This window comes from Cricetulus griseus, chromosome 5, assembly GCF_003668045.3.
Source record: "Cricetulus griseus strain 17A/GY chromosome 5, alternate assembly CriGri-PICRH-1.0, whole genome shotgun sequence".
NCBI lineage: Eukaryota > Metazoa > Chordata > Mammalia > Rodentia > Cricetidae > Cricetulus > Cricetulus griseus.
The window spans coordinates 95739532-95760868 of record NC_048598.1 but is presented as its reverse complement, the minus strand read 5'-3'; the positions used below and the strand labels follow the sequence as shown (position 1 = coordinate 95760868).

General features: G+C 39.7%; 1 protein-coding gene across 1 annotated transcript in view; it reads right to left on the bottom strand.

Annotated features, from left to right (window-relative positions):
- The window catches only part of LOC100765579 (adhesion G protein-coupled receptor E4), a 34106-nt gene extending 19916 nt beyond the window's left edge, over positions 1 to 14190 (bottom strand). The window contains exons 1-5 of the mRNA XM_035445843.1: positions 14142 to 14190; positions 10785 to 10835; positions 9930 to 10052; positions 6575 to 6727; positions 393 to 433 (exon numbers count right to left, since the gene is read on the bottom strand). Coding sequence (XP_035301734.1) covers positions 393 to 433; positions 6575 to 6727; positions 9930 to 10052; positions 10785 to 10835; positions 14142 to 14190 — 417 coding nt within the window. The remainder of the gene's footprint in view (positions 1 to 392; positions 434 to 6574; positions 6728 to 9929; positions 10053 to 10784; positions 10836 to 14141) is intronic.
- Between the last annotated feature and the right edge of the window lie 7147 nt (positions 14191 to 21337).

Sequence of the window (21337 nt, the reverse complement as noted above, 5' to 3'; positions counted from 1 at the left end):
ATGAGTGATAAATTTTTGACACTTGATACAAGTCTTCGATTGAAAGCTGAAGTACTATTAATCCACCCCAAAGTTTCTTAATTTCCATCTACATCCTATTGCAGTTAATTCTCAGTGGTAGAAGGCCATCTTGGACTTGTCAGAAGACTGAGGCATGTCACAGTCTCATATCTTTCATGAATTAGTTTTAGGTATCACACCTCCCCCATATCATGACAACAAAATTTACTATGTAGATATTTCCAGCTTTACTTGGGACAGAGGACAAAATAGACTGTGGACGAGAAATACTCTATATGATTAACCATAATGAGTGAGTGCAGTGCTTAAGCAAGACAGTGACACAGCGAAACAGACTGGATGATTTCCAAACCAGACATTGCACCACTCACCCAAATATCTGCTTGTGTTCCTGTTTCCTTCCCTTTGTTCACTGAAAACGAAAATTCACATTTAAATAAATATGGGAAATGCCACATCGTGTTCACATTCTTTTTCCAATCACCCTCAAGTTGGGATTTTTCCTGGTTGTTCTGCAGCCCATCCATGTTTTTATTGTTTTTGTTGCTGTTTATTTGGTTGGCTTTAGCATTTTTTTTAAAGAGAGGAAGACCATATAGTTGAATGGGTTAGGAGGGGAAAGGATTTAAGAGAAGTTGTAGGAGTAGAGAGAACATGATAAAATGTATTTTCAAAATAAATTCTCAAAAATAAATAAAAGCATTTTTAAAAGTTGAATTTTAAGTTATTTCTTCCTTCATAATATATAAGTAAACCGTCTTTGTTCATGTTCCATGCTGTCTTCCTTTCACATTGTTTCCTAACTCTCACCAAATCCTTTATTGTTCTCAAGCCCTTGCTACTACTGTGATATATTTTTATGTTTGGCCTTAGACATACTTTCACTATATTAGGATTTTAGAAGGGAAATAGTACCGTTACTGTGTAGCTATCTCCTCTGAATTGAAACATTCTCTTCTGGGGAGGGCTGATTAAAACTCAGTAAGTAAACAAACTTCAAAAGCCTCAAGGAAGTTTATGAAACTTAAAAGATTCACAACCCCCCCATCCCTTGGCTATTTAAGGAGTAGTAATTGATGAGGAGAGAAGATTTTCCAGTTAGATATGATGAACTACTTTTAAAAATGTGTTAAGGGAGCTCAATGTCTGTAGTGAGCTGCAATCCCTGCTGTGTGGGCTTGTAGATATAGCTCTTATTCATAACCACTCAACAATACTGTTGTAAGTAACTCTAGTAAACTCACTGGCTCAGTAAGTTAGATGTAGTAGAATCATTTTTTTTTATTTATCAATGGTGTTCAATATGGGGTGAATAGATAACTTGTTCATATCATCCAAGAAAAGTCATATGGCACCAACAAAACCAGAGACTATTTGGAAAGCAACATCCATGTGGCACCTGTGTTGGATTATAGGTGATGTAATAGTGTCTGGTGTTTCTGAGGATAGATGTCTGCAGAGGCAATCCCAACATGGCTACCTTTCCTCATATAGTAAGGCATGTTGTGCCTTCTTGCTGTAGTGGTGGTAGCCTGCTCCCTGTGATGGAAAGTAGGATAAACAACTGAGGGTAAGCTGTTTGAGAGTGGAGTGTCCGTGGAAGGAATCACAGTGTGGCCGTCTTCTACTTGGTATGTGGTGGCAGGCATCATTGATGATTGGAGTCCTTGAAGCCATTGTAGGAATACCCACCAATCTGCTGATGGAGTAGAAAATACATTATAATTCTTGAAATTAGCATATGTGCGAGGAGCCAAAAGTGAGCTATGGCATCCATTGCTTGGCCTTTGTTGTGTGTATAAAAACATGCAACTGAGTTCAGGTTTCTTCCCAGAAAGAGCTTGGCAGATAGGAGAGGAATCACATTGAGAAAGATATTACATTGGTCTCTTGATTCGGCATGGAAAGCAGAAAAGGGAGAATATAAGACGCAGGCATTGGCTGGCTTTTCCTAGACCAGGCTGGATTGAAAAGTAAGAGAATGTAAATTCAATCTGTGGTAAAGAATCCTTCCTGGGATCCAGAAGTTTGGACTTATGGAAAGCGTAAAGTGATGAGTGGAAGATAGCAAGATAAAATGACCGAAGGAAGTATCAGGTCGCACTTCCAACAGAAAGGAAAGGAAATACACAATTTAAAGTCAGATGCCACTTATTAATAGCTGGGTATGACAAACAATTATAATCATCTGACATGGATTAAGAAGTCTTTTAAACAAACAAACAAGTAGACATTTTTATAACCTTGCTAATGAAGCTGTGGAACAGATTGGTGGGTATGATCAATCTGAGTGCTTTGAAAGCTAAAATTGTGTTATTATTATTTCATATCAATCCTTGAGACAAAGAATGCATCATCTAAAAGCCCCCAAAATGTCTCTAATAGACTGTCTTATAAAAGCTGTTGGTGACATCTGTTCATTACCAGATAAGATCTCCTTAACACTATTGATTGAAACACACTAGAAGAAGGACAGTCATTACTGAGGAAACTGAGCAATAGAGAAGTGCCATTTGATGTCCATTTAATTGGCTCTTATAGGACTGTGTTCACAGATTGCAGATCGTGGTTGAACTAGCAGGTGGCTTGGGCTGGACACGGGCCTATAATGGCTTTGCTGAATCCTGTAAGCTGAATCATCTATGAGGTAAAGAGGTTTTCGAGAATGTGAATGGTTTTTTATTTATTCTTCTCTCATATGTTACATCCTGACCACAGTTCCCTGTCCCTGTACTCTTCCCAGTACCCCTGTACCCCATTGTTCACCATTTCCCTTCAGAAAAGAGCAGGTCTCCTATTTACCGGAACTTATAAATTGGGTTCTAAAGTTGTTAAAGTAACCAAGAGTGGAAGAGAGAAGAGAAAAGCAGTCAGAGAGATGTGTTAAGGTCACCGGATGACAAATGTGGCAGGTTTGGTATTAAGCTGGAGTTCCTAAGGAAGAAATTACCAGAAAGCTAACTGTTGTTCTAGTGAGCTTCTAGATGCCTTGAAAACCCATGTGGCAGTTCAAAGAAGGAAAGATTAAGCTTGATTTGTGGCAGGTTTCTTTCCCACTGTGTATAGTATAAAATGCACAGTGAGTGAAAAAATGTTTACCCAGGCTGGGGCTGTTTGACAAGCTAGGTGTAGCCCATGGCTCAAAGCATGTTGAACCGAGAAGACATTGCACCCGCTGACTGAGTGGAGCTGAACACCTCAAGGCAGCTGAGTCAAGATATACAGCAGTGCAGCAGTTGACTGATGAGGACCAGGCACTCATAGAAAATGTCTATGAGTAATGGAGGACAACAGAGAGTTATGTGTTCTTCCATGCAGCAGCACTGATGTTGTCCTTTTTGTGAAATAACTTATAGAAGTGATGAAATCACTTCATATTGTGCTTTCTTGTTAGTGGTTATTTTTTAGTGAGCAACTGGTACTTACTTGGAGTTAATGGTGGTGGACGTCTGAGGTCCTGTGCACCCTCATTAAAAAAAAAAGTTTCATTATGTGACACTAACCCTTGAGTGTCTTACAAGTTTGTGAAGCATGTGAAGAATGAACAGAGCTATTGTGTGTAGGAAGTGTCCCTCCAGAAGACATGACAGTAAGGGAAAATCCTCGTGTCAGAGATGGCCTGACTCCCTATGAATTGTTGAAGGCACACAGCCCCACAAACAATAAGCACTATTATCAATACTTGAGTGTTGCATGACAGAACTTTATGGCAAAACCCTATTGCTAAAGACACCAAAATCGTTGGCTGAAGAACACAGATAAATAAGTTTGTGGCATATTGGATGTCCTCCCCCCCTTATAGACTGGCTTTCAAAAGTGGTGGAAAGGACTATGTGAACTGTGGCCGTGGAAATGTCATCAACAGTTTTATTTGATTTTAAATCCTGTATGCTATTCCACTACATGCTAGACAAGATATGCCCACTGGTGCAGTCATGGCATGGGTGTTATGAGTGTAACTGACAGCTTCCTAGTTGGAATTAAGGTCTCCTTCACAACTTCCATCTGGTACTATAAGCCACTCATAGAAGTCAAAGGCCCCAAAGAGTTCTGTTTAATAAATGTATAATTTCAGCAAATTGTCTTCCTAACATTAGTCATTGAGAGAAACCTCTTTATTGTAGGTAGAAATATAATGCAGAGACTCGTAATTGTGTCATATCCACAGAGTAAGTCATCTTGCTGTGGCACGGTTCCCTGATTCTCAGACATGGAGGAAGCAGCAAAGATAATCAATACATCGTGTCCACAGCCTAGGCTTAGAGGACATTGTGGAAGAGCTGGCAGAAAGAGTGTGAGAGCTGGAGAAAGGAGGAGCAGAGCATTTATGGCTATTTCCTCACAACTTAATTGTTCCATTTTTGAAGAGAGCTTGCTAAAACTCAGGAGTAAACAATTCCAGTCTCAGGAAGCACACAAAACTTAGAAGATTCACAAGGCTCTTACCATGGGCTGCATAGGCAGTAGTAATGTCTAGAGAGAAGACACTCTCCAGTCATCCTAGTGCTTAAAGCTCAGGAAAGATCTCTCTAGGGACAGAGCTTTTGTGAGTTGTCATCCATGCTAGAATGGGATTTTTAGTGCCATCACTGCCCTTTTATGATCCCTTATTCAGAGGATAACTTCGGTAAATTTATCCATTCACCAAGCTACATTGGGTGATGTCATTTTTCTCACCTGCCATTGGCACCCTATCTCAGACAAACAGATGTTTGCTCATTTCCACAGTGAAAGTCACACTATAAAGAATCTGTCAGTTCAACAATTCAGTCAAAAGTATCCTTTGAGTAACTGCTCAAAACTAAGCAGAGTATAAAGAGACCTGGGTAGATGCTAGTGAAAAACCAAACATGCTAATTTATTTTATTTCTAGCCTGGAAGGAAAACCTTATAAAAACAATTTAAAAGTCCAGGTGTGTTGAAGCATGCTTGAGTTTCAATACTTGGGTGGTGGTTGAGGAGAGTCATAAGTTCTAAGGAATACTGGGTTACCTATCAATAGCATTGCTAAACACAAAGACATTAAACACAAAGCAACCATGAAATCATCTTGTCAGCACCCATGTCAGTACAGTAATAGTTACTGCCTCAATTCAGGGTCCGAATAGAATTGTACCTTTGAGAATCACCTTGATTGAATCCAAGAGACAGGTGTAGATAGCTCAGCTAACCCATGCCTAGACCTCTAATCATACAAAGTGTTCAAAAGTAGGATTATTTCTTGTTTTATTCTATAACTTCTGGGATAATTTGTTATTTCCAATGTGTAGGTAGCATAGTTGACTCTGTTGTTATTCCTATTTATAGATGACTCATTTTAGTTTCTACTCTGTCCTAAATTCAATTGCTAATGAGAAGATATCAGCTCTAAGAAGGGGAAGTCTGCCGAGCTTTGGTGCTGCACGCCTTTAATCCCAGCACTAGGGAGGCAGAGGCAGGCGGATCTCTGTGAGTTCGAGGCCAGCCTGGGCTCCAGAGCAAGTGCCAGGATAGGCTCCAAAGCTACACAGAGAAACCCTGCCTTGAAAAACCAAAAAAAAAAAAAAAAAAAAAAGGTGGGGGAGAGAAGTACACATAATGTCTCAACCTTAACCAAGAAGCTATATGCAATTGATACCTGCCAGCAAAGGGAAGGTCAGTTTTCTGTTTTCTCCAGTGGAGTGTCAATGAATATATCAGCCACATTCTATTGCAAGATCCATATCTAGATATAGTTGGACAACACAAAACAGACTACATGATCTATGTGTGTGTATGTGTGTGTGTGTGTGTGTGTGTGTGTGTGTGTGTGTGTGTGTGTGTGTGTGTGTGAAGGGGGAGGGAGGAGATGGAGATTTGTTTCATTTTTATGTTGTTTATGTAGTGGTATTTTTGTCTTTGTGTTTGTTCTGTTTTATTATTGTTTTTGGATGGAGAAGGGGTGGAGGGGGTGAGGATACCTGAAGTTAGGTAAGTAGGAAAGAGAGGAGGATGTGAGAGGAGTTGGGGAATGGAAAGCATCGAGATTTATTGTGTGAAAAATGTAATAAAAATTTTTACTTTGTATACTAAATTCAATTTGTAAATGGAAGTACTATCTCCTCATGCAGCATCATTTAAAGCATGATATTCTCTGTGACCTGAGCAGTAAAATATATTGTAAATCTTGAGAAGCCGATTTGTCATTGCTGTAGAAAGGAGTTGCACATGAAGGTAGGCTTGGGAGTATTAGCATGAACTCAAGGGGTTTACTGTGAATACAGATTGGCATGTGAACTGAATTTGGTATTAGTGCAAGATAAAGAAGCTGTGAAGTTCTGCAGAAACTCAGAGTTGCCCATTTGTAGAACATGGGAAGAGACCTGCATTATAGACAAATTTGGAAGGTTCTGATTTAGAAATGGTTATTTGATCCCATTGGCATTGCACTGCTAAAGATCAAATATAGCAAAAGGATGAGGAATGAAGATACAAAAATAATTTTAGTATTCCAGTCAATGGTGGCATAGCTGTCACAAGCTCTACCCACTCACCTCCCTTTGCATGATAGAAAAAAATGTATGTATAGACTTACCATAACATTCAGGATTTTCAATATCAACAATGCCAGCTACCCAGTTGAAGATACGATAATTTACTACACAGCTGCATATGTAAGTCCCGATTTTATTTTTACAATATGACACATCCTTACACACTGGTATCCCCAATTGACACTCATCAATATCTGCAAATGAAGAAAAGTACTCACTTTTATTTTCATAGAGCTGTATCTCTTTCTCTTGCCTGTAGCATCTCTACTGTTAGATTTCACTTGTAAATTTACCATACAATATCCTTTATTCTTTGTTAGGATAAATCAGTAAGACAAAGATGACAGTTCTCCTTGAATTGAGTTGTAAACTTAACACAATTCTTCTTCAGAAACTGTTTACTTATTATGTTTCCAAACATATAACAAAAGCAATTTAGGAAAGGAATGGCTTATTTTGACTCATAAGTGTGAGAAACAGTCCTTGATAGCAGGAAGACACAGCTACAGGTATGTGAGGTAGTTGGTCACATTACATAAGAAACCAGGCTGCAGATAGAAATGAATACTGGCACTAAGCTGTTTTTTTTTTCCCTTTGTTGCCTTTTTTTATTTAATCTGGAATTCAAGTCTATGGAGTTCCGTCATTTGCATTCAGGTAAATAGCATTGATTGTATAGGTTTCAGAAAATATATAGTGTATAACTTTTCTGGAAGAAGCACACCACTGAGCAAAGACTCTCAGGATTTATAGCCTTGGCTCACTTCTTGTTCATTTGCTCTGTTTCCTATTTGTGGATGAAATGTGAATTCTCAGGTTCTGGATACTGTTAGATCCAAAGGAAACTCTAATTTCCCAAACTCCAAAAGGAAATCTAGTGATCTCAACCTAGACTATAGGAGGCAGTTAGATAAAAACTAGCATTCCTTGGGAAATTGTGAAACTGGTTGCCATCTACTGAAATAAGTCATTTACCTTACCTCTGGCAAAAGGGACAGATGACTGACTACTTCTGGCACCTTTGAGCATATCAAAACTCATTCTGTCCTCTAGGCCCCCTCAATATCACGAATGACTGTTACATTCCAAAGTTCATGCTAGCATCCTAATCCTTCTCACCTCTTCCCCTACCCTAAACTCCATCTAGCTATAGGCTATGCCTCCTCCCTCCACTTACACACTCCTTACAACCCTGCCCTCCCTCTTTTGTTCCTATTTTCTTACTATGTTTTTTTTTTGCTCCTACATCTTTCACTATGTTTTCTTTGTTCTCCACCCCCTGCTATTCTCTCTCCAGTCCTGGCCATATCCAGTCTTCTGGCCATGTTAAATCTATTTCTGTCTCTGCTCTGGACTCTTTCCAGATGTCTCCGGCTATTATCTATCTCATATCAACAATAAAACTTCCCTCTTAGCCTTACAATGAAGCAGTCATGTTGTCTGTTTATACAGATGCCTGATGCTATGTCTATCCCCACCACTGTAGAATCCTTTTCTAAAACCATAAACCAAAGCAAACTGTTTCTTTTATAAGTTACTTTTGGTCATGGTGTTTATCACATTAACCAAATGTATCTAATATGAGAATAAAGAAAGGATAAATGAGGTCATTATGAGAAATTGTTAAAAGTGATGTTGAAAGAGAATACTGCTTACAGCATTCCTGACATCATGTTCATCTGTCTCAAGAGATAGGTGGGAGGAGGGAGGGGCATCAATATTTATATATTAAGGAATACATTTGGCTTAAAGACTGGAATTATCTTTCTAGCAGGGATACACTTAATAAAATAAGGTGTGGGCCAAGCAAAGCTTAAGGAATTCACAGAGGAAGTAGGTATTATGTAATGACCCATACAGGAACAAAACTGATGTGTATAAAATGTTAACTCTGTCTTCTTCTTCTACCTTAAGGAATACTGTTGGCTTTTTTCTTTATAAACTAACTCTCTTGCTCCACCTGCCCATATGTCACAGATCCAATTCACTGTTCCAGGACACAAGAACTTAGAAATCACAGCAGGTTCTCCCAGGATTCTGATTTCTTCCCATAATAACACAACCAGTCCTTCTGAACATCCATTTTTCACTGCTGGCAGAGCATAGTTGAAGTTTAGGTGAGGGGAGTGTACAGTGATTAGTTTTAATTGCCAAACTGATGCAATTTAGAGCTAGAGTTGTGATTATCAGTTTTAGTTGTCAACATGACAGAAGGTAGAATGGCTGGGAAAGAAGTCTCAGTGAGAGAAATACTGTAGATTCTGTTGGCTTGGGGGCATACCTGTGAAGGATTCCTTTTATTGAGGTGTGAAGACCTCCCACCCTGAATGTGAAGAGAACCACTTCTTAAGCTGGGCCCAAGACTGAGTGAAAAGATGATAGCTGCCTCATATCTGGTATGGACTCCTTCATTCTGTCTCTGTTCATGACTGTGGCTGGGAATAGCTGTTTAACGTTCCTCCCACCTTGATTTTTCTACAGTGACGGACTATAATCTGATACAGTGAGCTAAGACAAACTATTGCTCCTCAAAGTTGCTTATTTCAGGGTACATTTTCACAAGAGAAATGAAACTAATAAAGAGGCCTACAGATCAAAGATTCCTTGAGCCAAAGAGCCACATGGCCCCTGTCTGTCCAAAGAGTATAATATAAATGAACTTGGTTAATACCTTTACTTTGTCAATGAGTCTTCTAAAGATCTCTGAAATCTGCATGACCTATCAATGTTTGGTTAAGGTGCATAAGAATTTTTAACAACAAGTAAACTAACACTTTGTGCTTTTTAGGTTTTTTTTTTTTTTTTTTTTTTTTTTGTCAACATAGGTCAACAAAGGGGTTTTTGAAAGCAGGACCTCAATTGAAAAAGGGGCTTCCATAGATTGTTCTATTGTTGTGAAGTGACATTATGACAAAAGCAATCTATAAAAGAAAGTATTTGATTGGAGGCTTATCATGACATGAAACATGGCAGCAGATGGGCACACATGGTACTGGAACAGTAGCTGGGAGATTACATCTCATTTGATCCATAGGCAGGAGACCAAGAGAGAGCTCACTGGGAGTGTCATGAGCTTTCAAAACCTCAAAGCCCACCTCCAGTGACACACCACTTTCAACAAGCCACACCTCCTAATCCTTCCCAGTTACACCAACTGAGAACCAAGCAGCTAAATATACAAGCCCATGGGGACCATTCAAATTACCACACTGAGTAAGCCACGAAGAACAATACAATAAGCAGCACTCCTCCACGGTTTCTGCCTCACGTTCTATCTCCAGTTTCTCACCCCGAGTTCCTGAATTCCCTCTGTAACGGAAAGGAACCCTTTCCTCCTCAGGTTGCCTTGAGAGTTAATCACAACAACAGAAAACAAATGAAGACAGACTTCTTTACCTTCACATTTCACATGTGGCTCAATAATTATTCTACTATCCGGTCCTGTCCAGAATCCGTCTTTGCAAATGCAGTGGGTGCTGTTATAACAGTCAGCATTTTCACTGCATTGAGGGCAGGATGCTGCAGAGAACACAGAATACATTTACGCATTGTCTCATGTCCTTTCTCTTTTGTAGCTATCCCACTTCTTCGTATAGATGACCTGGATGCCTCCCCACATCCATATTCTTACATAAATAACTATTTTCCTAGCTTTCAGATTTCAGTTAGGGGACCTTATATTTCCTTTCCTGGGAGCTTTCTTTAGTTATCAAGTCTTCATTGCTGACGAGACGATAAGTTAGTAATTCATTCCCATCAGGAGTGGCTCTGTACATCAATGACTGACAGGAATGGGTCTACAAAAGATTCAGCTTCAAGAGCTGTGGAGATGCCTTATTTGCTAATTTAAATATGCTTTGAAGGAATATTGATGTGTAAGTATGATGACCGGAGTTCAAAACATGTATCACAATGCCAGTAATGACACAAGTTTAGGTGGAGAACATAGGGTAGCATCTTTCAGTTATGCAACTTGGAGCCAGCTCCTCATCTAGAGAACCAATTATCATGTGTGGATTTCGTTTTCTTCATAACTATGGCATCTTATCATAGTGATATCATGAACATCAAATGAAATTATATGTGTAATTGCTCAGCTAAGTGATGGAAACAATGATAGTGAAGATGAAGATGTTAGATGTATGACAATGGTGCTTAATATAAGTCATAAAATGTTCCACACTTAACAGTGAATTCACTTAGAAGTGAAGTGAACTCTTTTCCCCAGGCTTTATCCATGAACAGACTCACCTGAAACATTCTGCAGTTGTACCACTGACCAGACCATCAGGACACGAAGAGCTGAAATGGAAAGAGGAGGGAATATTCTCATTGGCTTGCTTTGGGGCTCTAGCTCTGCTTAGGAGTGTTATGGCCTCTGTCTGCCCTACAGAGAAGACTCTTATACTCGTGCACATTAGCTCACTACAGTGGTCATAGTGAATTGTGATGAGCATGAAAATACTGAAGAGAGAAAAGTGCATCCTATTGTAGCTGTGAACCCATCAGTGAATTCAGATGTTTCGTCAAGACTAGCACACAGATACCATACCCACAGTCTTCGTTCTATATTTAGGGGTCCCTCCTTCCAGTGCAGGCATTGTATATGAATCTAAAGATAGTCACCATATGAAGAAAAGCACAAGGCAAAATGAATTCATATGTTGGATGACTTTTCTGGTTGTGTCTGTTTTTTATTGTTCTCAGAAAGAGAAATGCACTGCCTGATTTTTGCCAACTCAATACAAACATGGCATATTTTGGAAGAGGGAATCTTTACTGAAGTGGTTTTTTTATGTGGTTGTTTTCTTGATTAGTAATTGATGTGGGAGGGCCCAAAGTACTGGGGGCAGTACCAGCCCTGGGCAGGTGGTCCAGGGTTGATAAGAAAGCTGGTTGACCAAGCCATGGGAAGCAAGTCAATAGGCAGCATTCCTCTTTGGTCTCTTCATCATTTAATTCTTTGTGTTCTTATCTTGAATTCTCTGTATAACAATTGTAATTGTAAGCTACCATAAATCTTTTCTTCCCTAAGTTATTTATTTATTTTTTTACCACAGCATCATAAAGCAAAAGAGGACAAGAATCTAATAGCAATTCAAAGGAAAGACTCTACTTATGTCTACCTTGGTGATCCAATTAGTTTAACTGAGGTTACTTCCAGGAACTGAGGTCTTACTTCCAATGGCATGGTCAACTGAGGGACAGGTGTACTGCCAAAGAGTTTCTTTCCCAACACAGCAACCATGACTGCTTATTTGGCTTTTGGGAGACAGGCAACAAATGTGCCCATCTCCAAAAGGAATGCCAGTGAATCTAATGTTATGAAAGTATTCTATGAGTCTCCACATGTGCTCTGATTTAAATGTTCCAGACATGTATGTCATGAAAAAGTACATAGTCCCTCGAGAAGGTGAAGCTGATTTCATTGCTATATTTTATATAATATAAGAGGGTAGAGACATTAGCCTTCTACCATGTAATCATGTGTAATTAGAAAAATATATATTGGTGTAAAGATTATTTAAAATGCTGTTCGTTTTGTATCTTTTGAGACTCTGATCTAGTACGTTTCAGGAGTGTGGTACATCTTTACTCACATTGAACATATTCCTTATGCTCAAGTGATACACAAGGCTGGTGGGGATAGTGTTTACAGGGGGCATTTAAGCTGCAGGGATGCTGATGTTCTCAGGAAGATGAGTGGAAAGTAGAAAAGCAGACTGTGTGTTGGACCTCATACCCTCTAGCTGATACAAAAAGCCTCCCATACCATTTCACAGATGTCATGAGAGATAAGTCTCCTCCTTCCTTGGATCAGACATTTCTAGATAACAGATCCCCCCCCCAATGGAGAATGGCTAAAGCCAGAAGCTTTCCACTATGCACTAAGCACAAGCTGTTCCTCATGCCCCTTATCCAGGGGTTATCATCAGAACCTTTCCTTCACCTGCACAAGCAAAAATACAAAAGCTACACCTCTAAGTCTAACTGAAGTGTCCTGCCCCTGGGCCTAATTCCCTGGACACAGCAGTTTTCTTCTCCCTACTCTCATGTAGGGAACCTTAAAATAATTTTGTGCTCTCTGACATGGGTGAAACCCATTTCACATTATTGCTCATTAGGATCCGTAACAAACCCTTTGCCTGAAGTTTGATTGTTCTCTGTCTCTCTCAAACTCTACTTCTCCTCCTTCCCCAAATCCTACCAAGGAGGACCCTGAAGATCCAAGGAGAGTGGCATATTGGGACTGAATAGCCGTGTTTTACAGATATCTGATTCTACTGACATGTTTTTGAACAGACATTTGTACTGTTCAAGGAAAACAAAGAGTCAAAAGGAAAGTTAGGGTTAAGACTGTGATGTTGGAAACTCTGAAGAAGATAAATGAGAGGGATTGTTGCTAAGTATGAGATAAACAAGGTGACAAGATAAGAACAAGTAGAGTGCTCTGGGAAACTCTTGTGGAATCCCCCCTGCCTCACCAACCTTTCTGAGTAACATATTCAGGGCACTGTGGCAATCTAATCTATGTTTGCATCTAATTACAACATATTAAATTCTGGATAAGTACAACTTCTAAAATGTTTCCAGCTATTCTAAGAAGACCACTCCAGCCAACCTTGCAGAGAAGGAGCTAAACCTTGGGTAAACAAGAGAACTCACAACTATTCTTGGTAGCTCTGAGAGGTAACAATTCATGTTCAGTCAAGACAATAGTTCATTGAAATTACAAGCCAATCACCTAAGTGTGAAAATAAAGAGAAGATGGATTATTCAGTGGATAGTTTAATTGATGAAGAGCTATGGCAAGATTGGGAGATAGCTGATAAAGCAAAATGCAATGGATAATGTGATGGCTGATCATGGTTATCAAATGGGGAAAGGGAACCTTAGTTGAAGAATTATCTCTATTACATTGACCTGAGGCCATGAATGCAAGACATGTTTTGATTGTTAATTTGCACTGCACAGCAAGGAGGAGATGCACATTCATCTCCAGGTAGTTTGCCTCCATCATCATAGGGCACTTAATGCTGATTTTAATATTCATAGTCACCTTCCTGATCTTTTATGACCCTTCCTATAAGACAGAAAAACCAAACCTGGGCAATGACAGAGAAGGAAGTGAATCAAATTGAGTAGACAAAGGAGATATGAATAAAATACAAAACTATTTTTTAATCTGTGCTGCACAATTAATCATTTTTAACCTCATTTTTATATGTCAGGTCCAAGAACATTTTGCACAGTTTTGGGCACTGAACATTAATGATGATGATTGATGATGATGATGATGATGATGATGATGATGATGAAAATTTTATGGCTTTATATTCATGTAAATCTGTGAGCTTATGTGATAGTTTGCTTTTCTATTGAAAATGTCAGCTTTTGCTTTTGTTTGGTTTTGTTTTGTTCACTGGGTGTTTTCATTTTCTCTGGTACCTATAGGCACTGCCTGAGGAATCTCAAAAGAAGAAATGCAGCACAGAGAGTTAATAGCAGTCACATGACACTGTTGCTGGAGAAACTAACAATTATGGTAAGTAAGAAATGCTACAATAGCAAAGCCACAAGGAGATGAGAGAAACCTTTTCCCTTTACCTGTGGCATGCAGCAGGCACCTGAGTCCCATATCTCCAGTTGCCACCATCAAAGATCTCAGAATCTATCCAACAGGAGTAGGCGAGAGCTCCTGGAATGAATGAATCTATGAACAATCATCTCTTGGTGGTCGGAAAAGTTAGAAGACAGATAAACAATTCACATCAAACCCTTTGTCTTTTGCCTCTTTACACCAGGATCTACACCTGACAACCTATCTTGAGGAAAATACATGTCAAAGATGACCAGAGTAGTACTGACTGGAGCAGGCATGCTTACTCCTTAACCAACAGCCAAGAATCAGCATTCAGTGTAGTTCAGTTCTGCTGGGATTTAAAACCCAGCTAACACATTGATGAGTCCGTAGTAAGGTTTTACTCATACTCACTGTTGTTATTGCTTTTCAAGATTTCAGTAACAGTTACATTCATTTTGTGGTGGGCAATGCTACATTTACATATGATACTGCATGGTGAAATAATGTGAAACAAAGAGCATTTATTGCTTCACAGGTACATCATTTTCTATGATTCTACTTAAGGTCTATTTTTATAGCTGTGAGTATACTATATTATAGTTAATTGTAGTCACCATATCATTCAATAAGACCCTACAACTTCGTTTTTAAAGTCTGCAATTTGAGATTTTTTTAATATCATCTCATTTCTGGATTTGCACCACCTCAGCCTTCATAGTCAGCATCCTAGTTTTTAATTATAATTTTCACATTTTCTTTAATTCAAAAAGCATACAGTCTGGACCTGAGGACATGACACACTGTGCAAGAGGGCTTTCTGTGCAAGCATGAGGAGCTGAGTTGGAATTACTAACATCTATGTGAAAATATGGAGACAGCTACCCATGCCTGCAACCCCAGCAGTGGAGGGTGGAGAAAGTTGGATCTTTCTGGCCAGTCACTCTAGACAAAATGGCAAGTTTACAGTTTGGCAAGTTATCCTATTACGAAGGAATAAAGTAGAGAATGAGAAAAGTCAACTGACAACCTCTTCTGCTTTTTGTGGGGGCATACATAAGTATATATATATTTGTGCACTCAAAAGAATGTAACACACACACACACACACATGCACACGCTGGCACACAGACACAAGTGAAAGGAAAGAATGAAAGAAAATAATAAACAACAGGGTCCCATAAACTCCCACAGCAGTGCACTCTTTTTGATATTTTGGGGAGCTCTTTGCAGTTCATCACTGCTGGATGAAGGAGAGTCACTTTTCTTCAGGAATGTTGTCACTGGTAGATTGTCTATGCTTCAGTAGATGGCTTTATGTGCCATATAGGTAGGTGTACATGTGTGTGCAATTAAACTTAGGTTCCCCTGGTTGTCTACTTATGCTCTTTAGTGCTGTTAGAATTGGAGAGGTCACAATGAACAGAAGAGTATAGAGGCAGCATCTAAGGCAATGAAAGGGCAACTGAAGAGAGTTAGAGGCAGAAAGCAGAGGCAACAATGACAATGAACACTGTGAAGAGATAAGTGGCAGCAGTCCTTAGCCACTAGATGAGCTTCAGAGACTTGCCAAACTCTGGATGTCCAGAGATCCTAGACTTGAGGGCTTTAACACTAGCTCCTGTTAATATTGTCAGAAAGTCTGCACCATAACACCAAAACATCAGCAGGTGTTGTGTGACTCAAAGATGCGGTCTGCTTCTATCTGTTGCTATAGTTCATGGGCATTGGAAGCTGTGGGCTGGCTATTAGTGATGTTGTGTTCAAGCCACTGGTGGGGTTAAAGTTCAGAAGAGTAATCCACCATCTAAGTGCCTAGGGCCATACTGCACTGCAATGGAAAAAAGGAAGCATCTTCAACAAATGGTGCTGGCAAAACTGGATGCTGTCATGTCGAAGACTGCAGATAGATCCATATCTATCACCATGCACAAAATTTAAGTCCAAATGGAGCAAAGACCTCAACATAAATCCACCCACACTGAACCTATTAGAAGACAAAGTGGGAAGTACCCTTGAATGAATTGGTACAGGAGACTGCTTCCTGAACATAACACCAGTAGCACAGACACTGAGATCAACAATTAATAAATGAGACCTCCTGAAACAGAGAAGCTTCTGTAAGGCAAAGGGCACAGTCAACAAGACAAAACAACAGCCCACAGAATGGGAAAAAAGATATTCACTAACCCCACATCTGAAGAGGGCTGATCTCCAAAATTTACAAAGATCTCAAGAAGCTAGTTTCCAAAACACCAAATAATCCAATTACAAAATAGGGTACAGAATAAATAGATAGTTCTCAATAGAGGAATCTAAAATGGATGAAAGACATGTAAGAAATTACTCAACATCCTTAGCCATCAGGGAAATGCAAATCAAAACAACTCTGAGATACCATCTTACTCCTGTCAGAATGGCTAAATTCAAAAACACCAATGACAGTTTATGCCAGAAAGGATGTGGAGAAAGGGGAACACTCCTCCACTTCTGGTGGGGGTGCTAACTCCTACAGCCACTTTGGAAATCAGTATGGCGATTCCTCAGGAGAATGGGAATTAGTCTACCACAAGATCAGCAATTCCACTCCTAGGCATATACCCAAAAGAAGCACATTCATACAACAAGGACATCTGTTCAACTATGTTCATTGCAGCATTATTTATAATAGTCAGAACCTGGAAGCCACCTAGATGCCCCTCAACTGAAGAATAGATAAAGAAAATGTGGCACATTTACAAAATGGAGTACTACTCAGAGGGGAAAAATGGAATCTTGAAATCCACAGGCAAGTCAAGGAACTAAAAGAAACCATTCTGAGCAATATAACCCAGTCACAAAAAGGCAAACATGTTATGTATTCACTTATATATGGATTTGAGACATAGAGAAAAGTATTAGTAGCCTACAATCCACACTGCCAGAGAAGCTAAGAGAGACATACAGGTCCCCTGGAGAAGAGGAAAGGGACAAGACCTCCTGAGCAAATTGGGAGCATGGGTGGAGGAGAGAGGGAACTAGGAGAATGAGAAGGGGAGAAGAGGAGGGATGAGGAAAACATGATGGAGGTTGAGTTGGGAGAAGAACAGAAGAGAGCAAGATAAGAGATTATATAATAGAGGGAGACATTATAGGTTTAAAGAGAAATCAGACACTACAGAAATATCTGGAGAGATACAAAGACGACACCAACAAACAATGTAAGCAACAGAGAGACTACCTTAAATGTCCTCTCCTGATAATGAGATTGATGACTAACTTATGTGCCATCCTAGAGCCTTCATCCAGCAGCTAATGGAAGTAGATGCAGACACCACAGCTAAACAATGAACTGAACTGAAATCCAGTTGCAGAGAGAGAGGAGCAATGAGCAAAGTGGTCCATATCAAGCTGGTGAAACCCACAGAAACAGCTGACCTGAAGAAGGGGGAGCTCTTGATCCCCAGACTGATAGCTGGGAAACCAGCATAGGACTGATCTAGACCCCATGAATGTGGGTGTCAGTTAGGAGGCCTCGGAAATCTATGGGGCCTCTTATAGTAGATCAATATTTATCCCTAGCATAGGAAAGGAGTTTGGGAGCCCATTCCACACAGAGGGATACTCTCTCAGCCTAGACACGTGGGGGAGGGCTTAGGCCCTATCCCAAAGGATATGACAGACACTGAAGATCTCCCATGGTTCATGGTCCTGTTTGGGCGCTACTGTTTGCAAGGTGTTGGTGGCACACACCTTTAATCCCAGAACTCAGGAGGCAGAGGCAGAGGCAGGCAGATCTCAAGTTCGAGGCCAGCCTGGTCTTCAAAGAGAGTTCCAGGACAGTCTCCAAACCTACAGAAAAACCCTGTCTCAATAAACCAAAAGAAAAACAAAACAAAACAAAAACCAAAAAAAAAAAAAAAAACCCACCAAAATAGATTCCTCCATGGAAGGCCTCACCCTCTCTGGGGAGAAGACGGGGTATGGGATAGGTAGGGTATTAGTTCAGGGCAGTGGAGGAGAAGAGGGAGAGGGAACTGGAATTGATATATAAAACAATCTTGTTTCTAATTTACATTAAAAATGGAAGAAAGATTGGTTGACAGCATAATTCTACCACACTTTTAAAAAAAGAGCTTCGAGCATGCCTTCTTACCACTAGAAAAAGAGGAACAAGGACAGGGAGGAGAAGGAGGAGGAGAAGAGTAGGATAAGAAGAGAAAGAGAGAAAAAGGAAACAGAAGGTACATTCCCAAAACTCAATATAGGGATCCAGTTTCACTCCAATGTTAATACTAACCAGGAAAAGACACAATGAAAAAGAAAAACTAGAGATCAATATTGTTGGTGAACATAGACTCAAAGTACAACTTAAAATGCTTGCTAATGAAAAAATATCCCCATTACAAAGTCTACTTCATCCCTGATATGCAGGGATCAGTAAACTCAAGCAAGTCAAAGCAAATGGAATTGGAGATAAAAGTCATAGTAATTATCTCAAAAGATCTAGAAAAAAAGCATTTGAAAAAATTCAGTATGCCTTCTGGATAAATGTCCTAGAGAGTGTAGGACTAGAGGGAATATACTTCAATATATCAAAAGCTATTTATGAGAAACCAACAGTTAATATCATCCTAAGTGAAGAAAAGCTTGAAACAATCACACCAAAGTCAGGAATGAGATGGAGTGACTATCCCCATTACTTTACAATATTGTGCTTGAAGTACTAGCTGGTGCAGGAGGGCAAGAGAAGGAATTGAAAGGTTATAAATTGAGAAAGAGATCATGCTTTCTCTGTTTGCAGATGAGATAATAGTATACATGGGAGATCCTAAAAATTTCACCAGAAAACATCTATAAACAATAAACAGATTTGGCAATGTAGCAGCATAGAGAATCAACTTGCACAATCAATCTATACACCACAAACAAACATAGAGAAGGAGAGCATGGACACACTCCTAGCCACAATAACCTCAAAGAAAATAAAACACTTAAGAACAAACTTAATAAAGAACAAAAAGACCTCTACAATGAAAATTTTAAACCTTTGGGGGGAAAAAAGTCATAAGAAAGATACGAGAAAATGTGAAGATATCCCATGCTTATATGTTTATAGGATTAACAACATTTAAAAAAGACCATTTTACAAAAGCGATTTACAGATTCAATTCAATCCCAATTAAAAAAAAAACCCACTTCATTCTCTATAGCTTTACCAAAACCTACCCTAAAATTCATATGGAATCACAAAAGATCCACTATAGCCAAAATAATCCTGAAGAAAAAGAATAATCAATCTTAGAGGAATTATCTTCCAGATCTTAAGTCATAGTAATTATAATAATGGTACTAGCTCCAAGAATCATTATGTAGACCAATGGGGGGGAAAAAAAACAAACAAGGATTCAAACATAAGGACAACTAACTTCATCTTCATCCTCTTAATGATTGACAAACATGAAAGAAAGAAAGAAAGAATCTTCAACTGGTTCTGGGAAACTGAATATCCACATGCAAAATAAATAATTTATTGCCTTTTATGAAAACTAATTCCAAATGAATTAAGGGCCTAAATATGAATCATTACATGGCTAAAAGAAAACATAGGTAACATCCAACATGATATACATGCAGGAAAGGGACTTTCTGTATAGGACTCTATTTTCCCCAAGAATTAAGGCCAGCAATTGCCATGTGCTAAAGGGCCTAGACCCTCAACCAGCCCCCTGCTTTGGCAGCCATGACAGGCAGCAGAAAAGACCGTCAAGATGTAGGCCCCTGACTCAGCAACATGTGCTGAGCTCCCACCACCACCACCTTGCCTAACCTTGCCCTAATAACTGGGAAGAAACTGCCAGATACCCTCCATGTGGTAAGGAACCAGTCAGAACTTAGCGGGTGGGCTTCGGATGTGCTTTACAGATAACAGTGGAATGCAGTAGGTAGCAATGGCCCTTGGACGGCCTCCAGGCATAGCAACCTTTCTGCAGCTGCAGCTGACCAATCAACTCAGGACAGTTCCCCCATCCCAGAATTGCACCAATCCTGAGACTGTTACTATGCAACAAGCAGATCCCCAGACAGCCCCTTCCTCTACCCCCAATATATGCCCTCCCCCACTGCTGCTCAGGGTTCCTTCTACTCTACCTGCTGTGTTGGACAGATGGAGCACCTGAGTTAACTTGTAAATTAAAAAGACTCTTTGTTTTTGTATCATATCTGGGGATCTGGTCTCATGTTGATTTGGGGACACATAGAACTCAAAAGCTGCATAGCTAGAGAAACATTCACCTGAGTAAAGAAGAAGCCCACAGTTTTGGAGGACGTCTGTGCCAGCTATTCACCTAGTATAGGATTAATATCCAGAGTATATAAAGAATTCAACACACAAGAAACAACCAACCAAAAAGAAAAGACCCACTCAAAAACTGAGCCGGGAACCTGAACAGAGAGTTCTTTAAAGTAGGGGGAAATGGCTAGGAAGTGCCTTTTAAAAATATTCATTGTCCTCAACAATTAGAAAAATGCAAATCTGAGCAACTGTGACATTTCCTATTACTGCAGTCAGAATGCAAATAATAACAAAGGAGCAGACATAATATACTGTAGGGGACTTGGGGAAAAAATGGAACCCTCATTCACTGTTAGTGGGATTTTGTGTTAGATTAAAGATTTGTCTTGCTGTGCAAAGCACCATGACCATAATGCAAATTGGGGAGGAAGGGGTTTATTAGGCTTACACCTCAGCATTGTTATTCATTACTGAAGGAAGTTAAAACAGGAACTCAAAGAGGGTGGGATCCCAAAGGCAGGAGCTAATGCAGAGGCCATGGAGGGAAGGGGGTTCACTGCTTACTGGATTGCTTCCCATGATTTGCACAGCCTGTCTTTTTAAAGAACCCAGGACCACCAGCCCAGGGCTGGCACCATCCACCTCCCCCAATGGTCACTAATTGAGAAAATGCCTTACAGCTGGATCTCATGGAGGCATTTCCTCAGCTGAGGCCCATTTCTCTCTGATGATTCTAGCTTCTGTCAAGTTGACACACACAACCAGCCAATGTCTATTCTAAATTGTTAGAAACGTTAAGGAAATCAGTATCAAGAACTCTCAAAAGTCTAAAAAATATCTCTACCTTACAACCCAGCTATTCCACGTTTTTCCAAAGGACTTGACATCTGACTACAAAAATACTTGCTCAGCTCTGTTCATTGCTTCTTTATCCACAATTTTATCCTC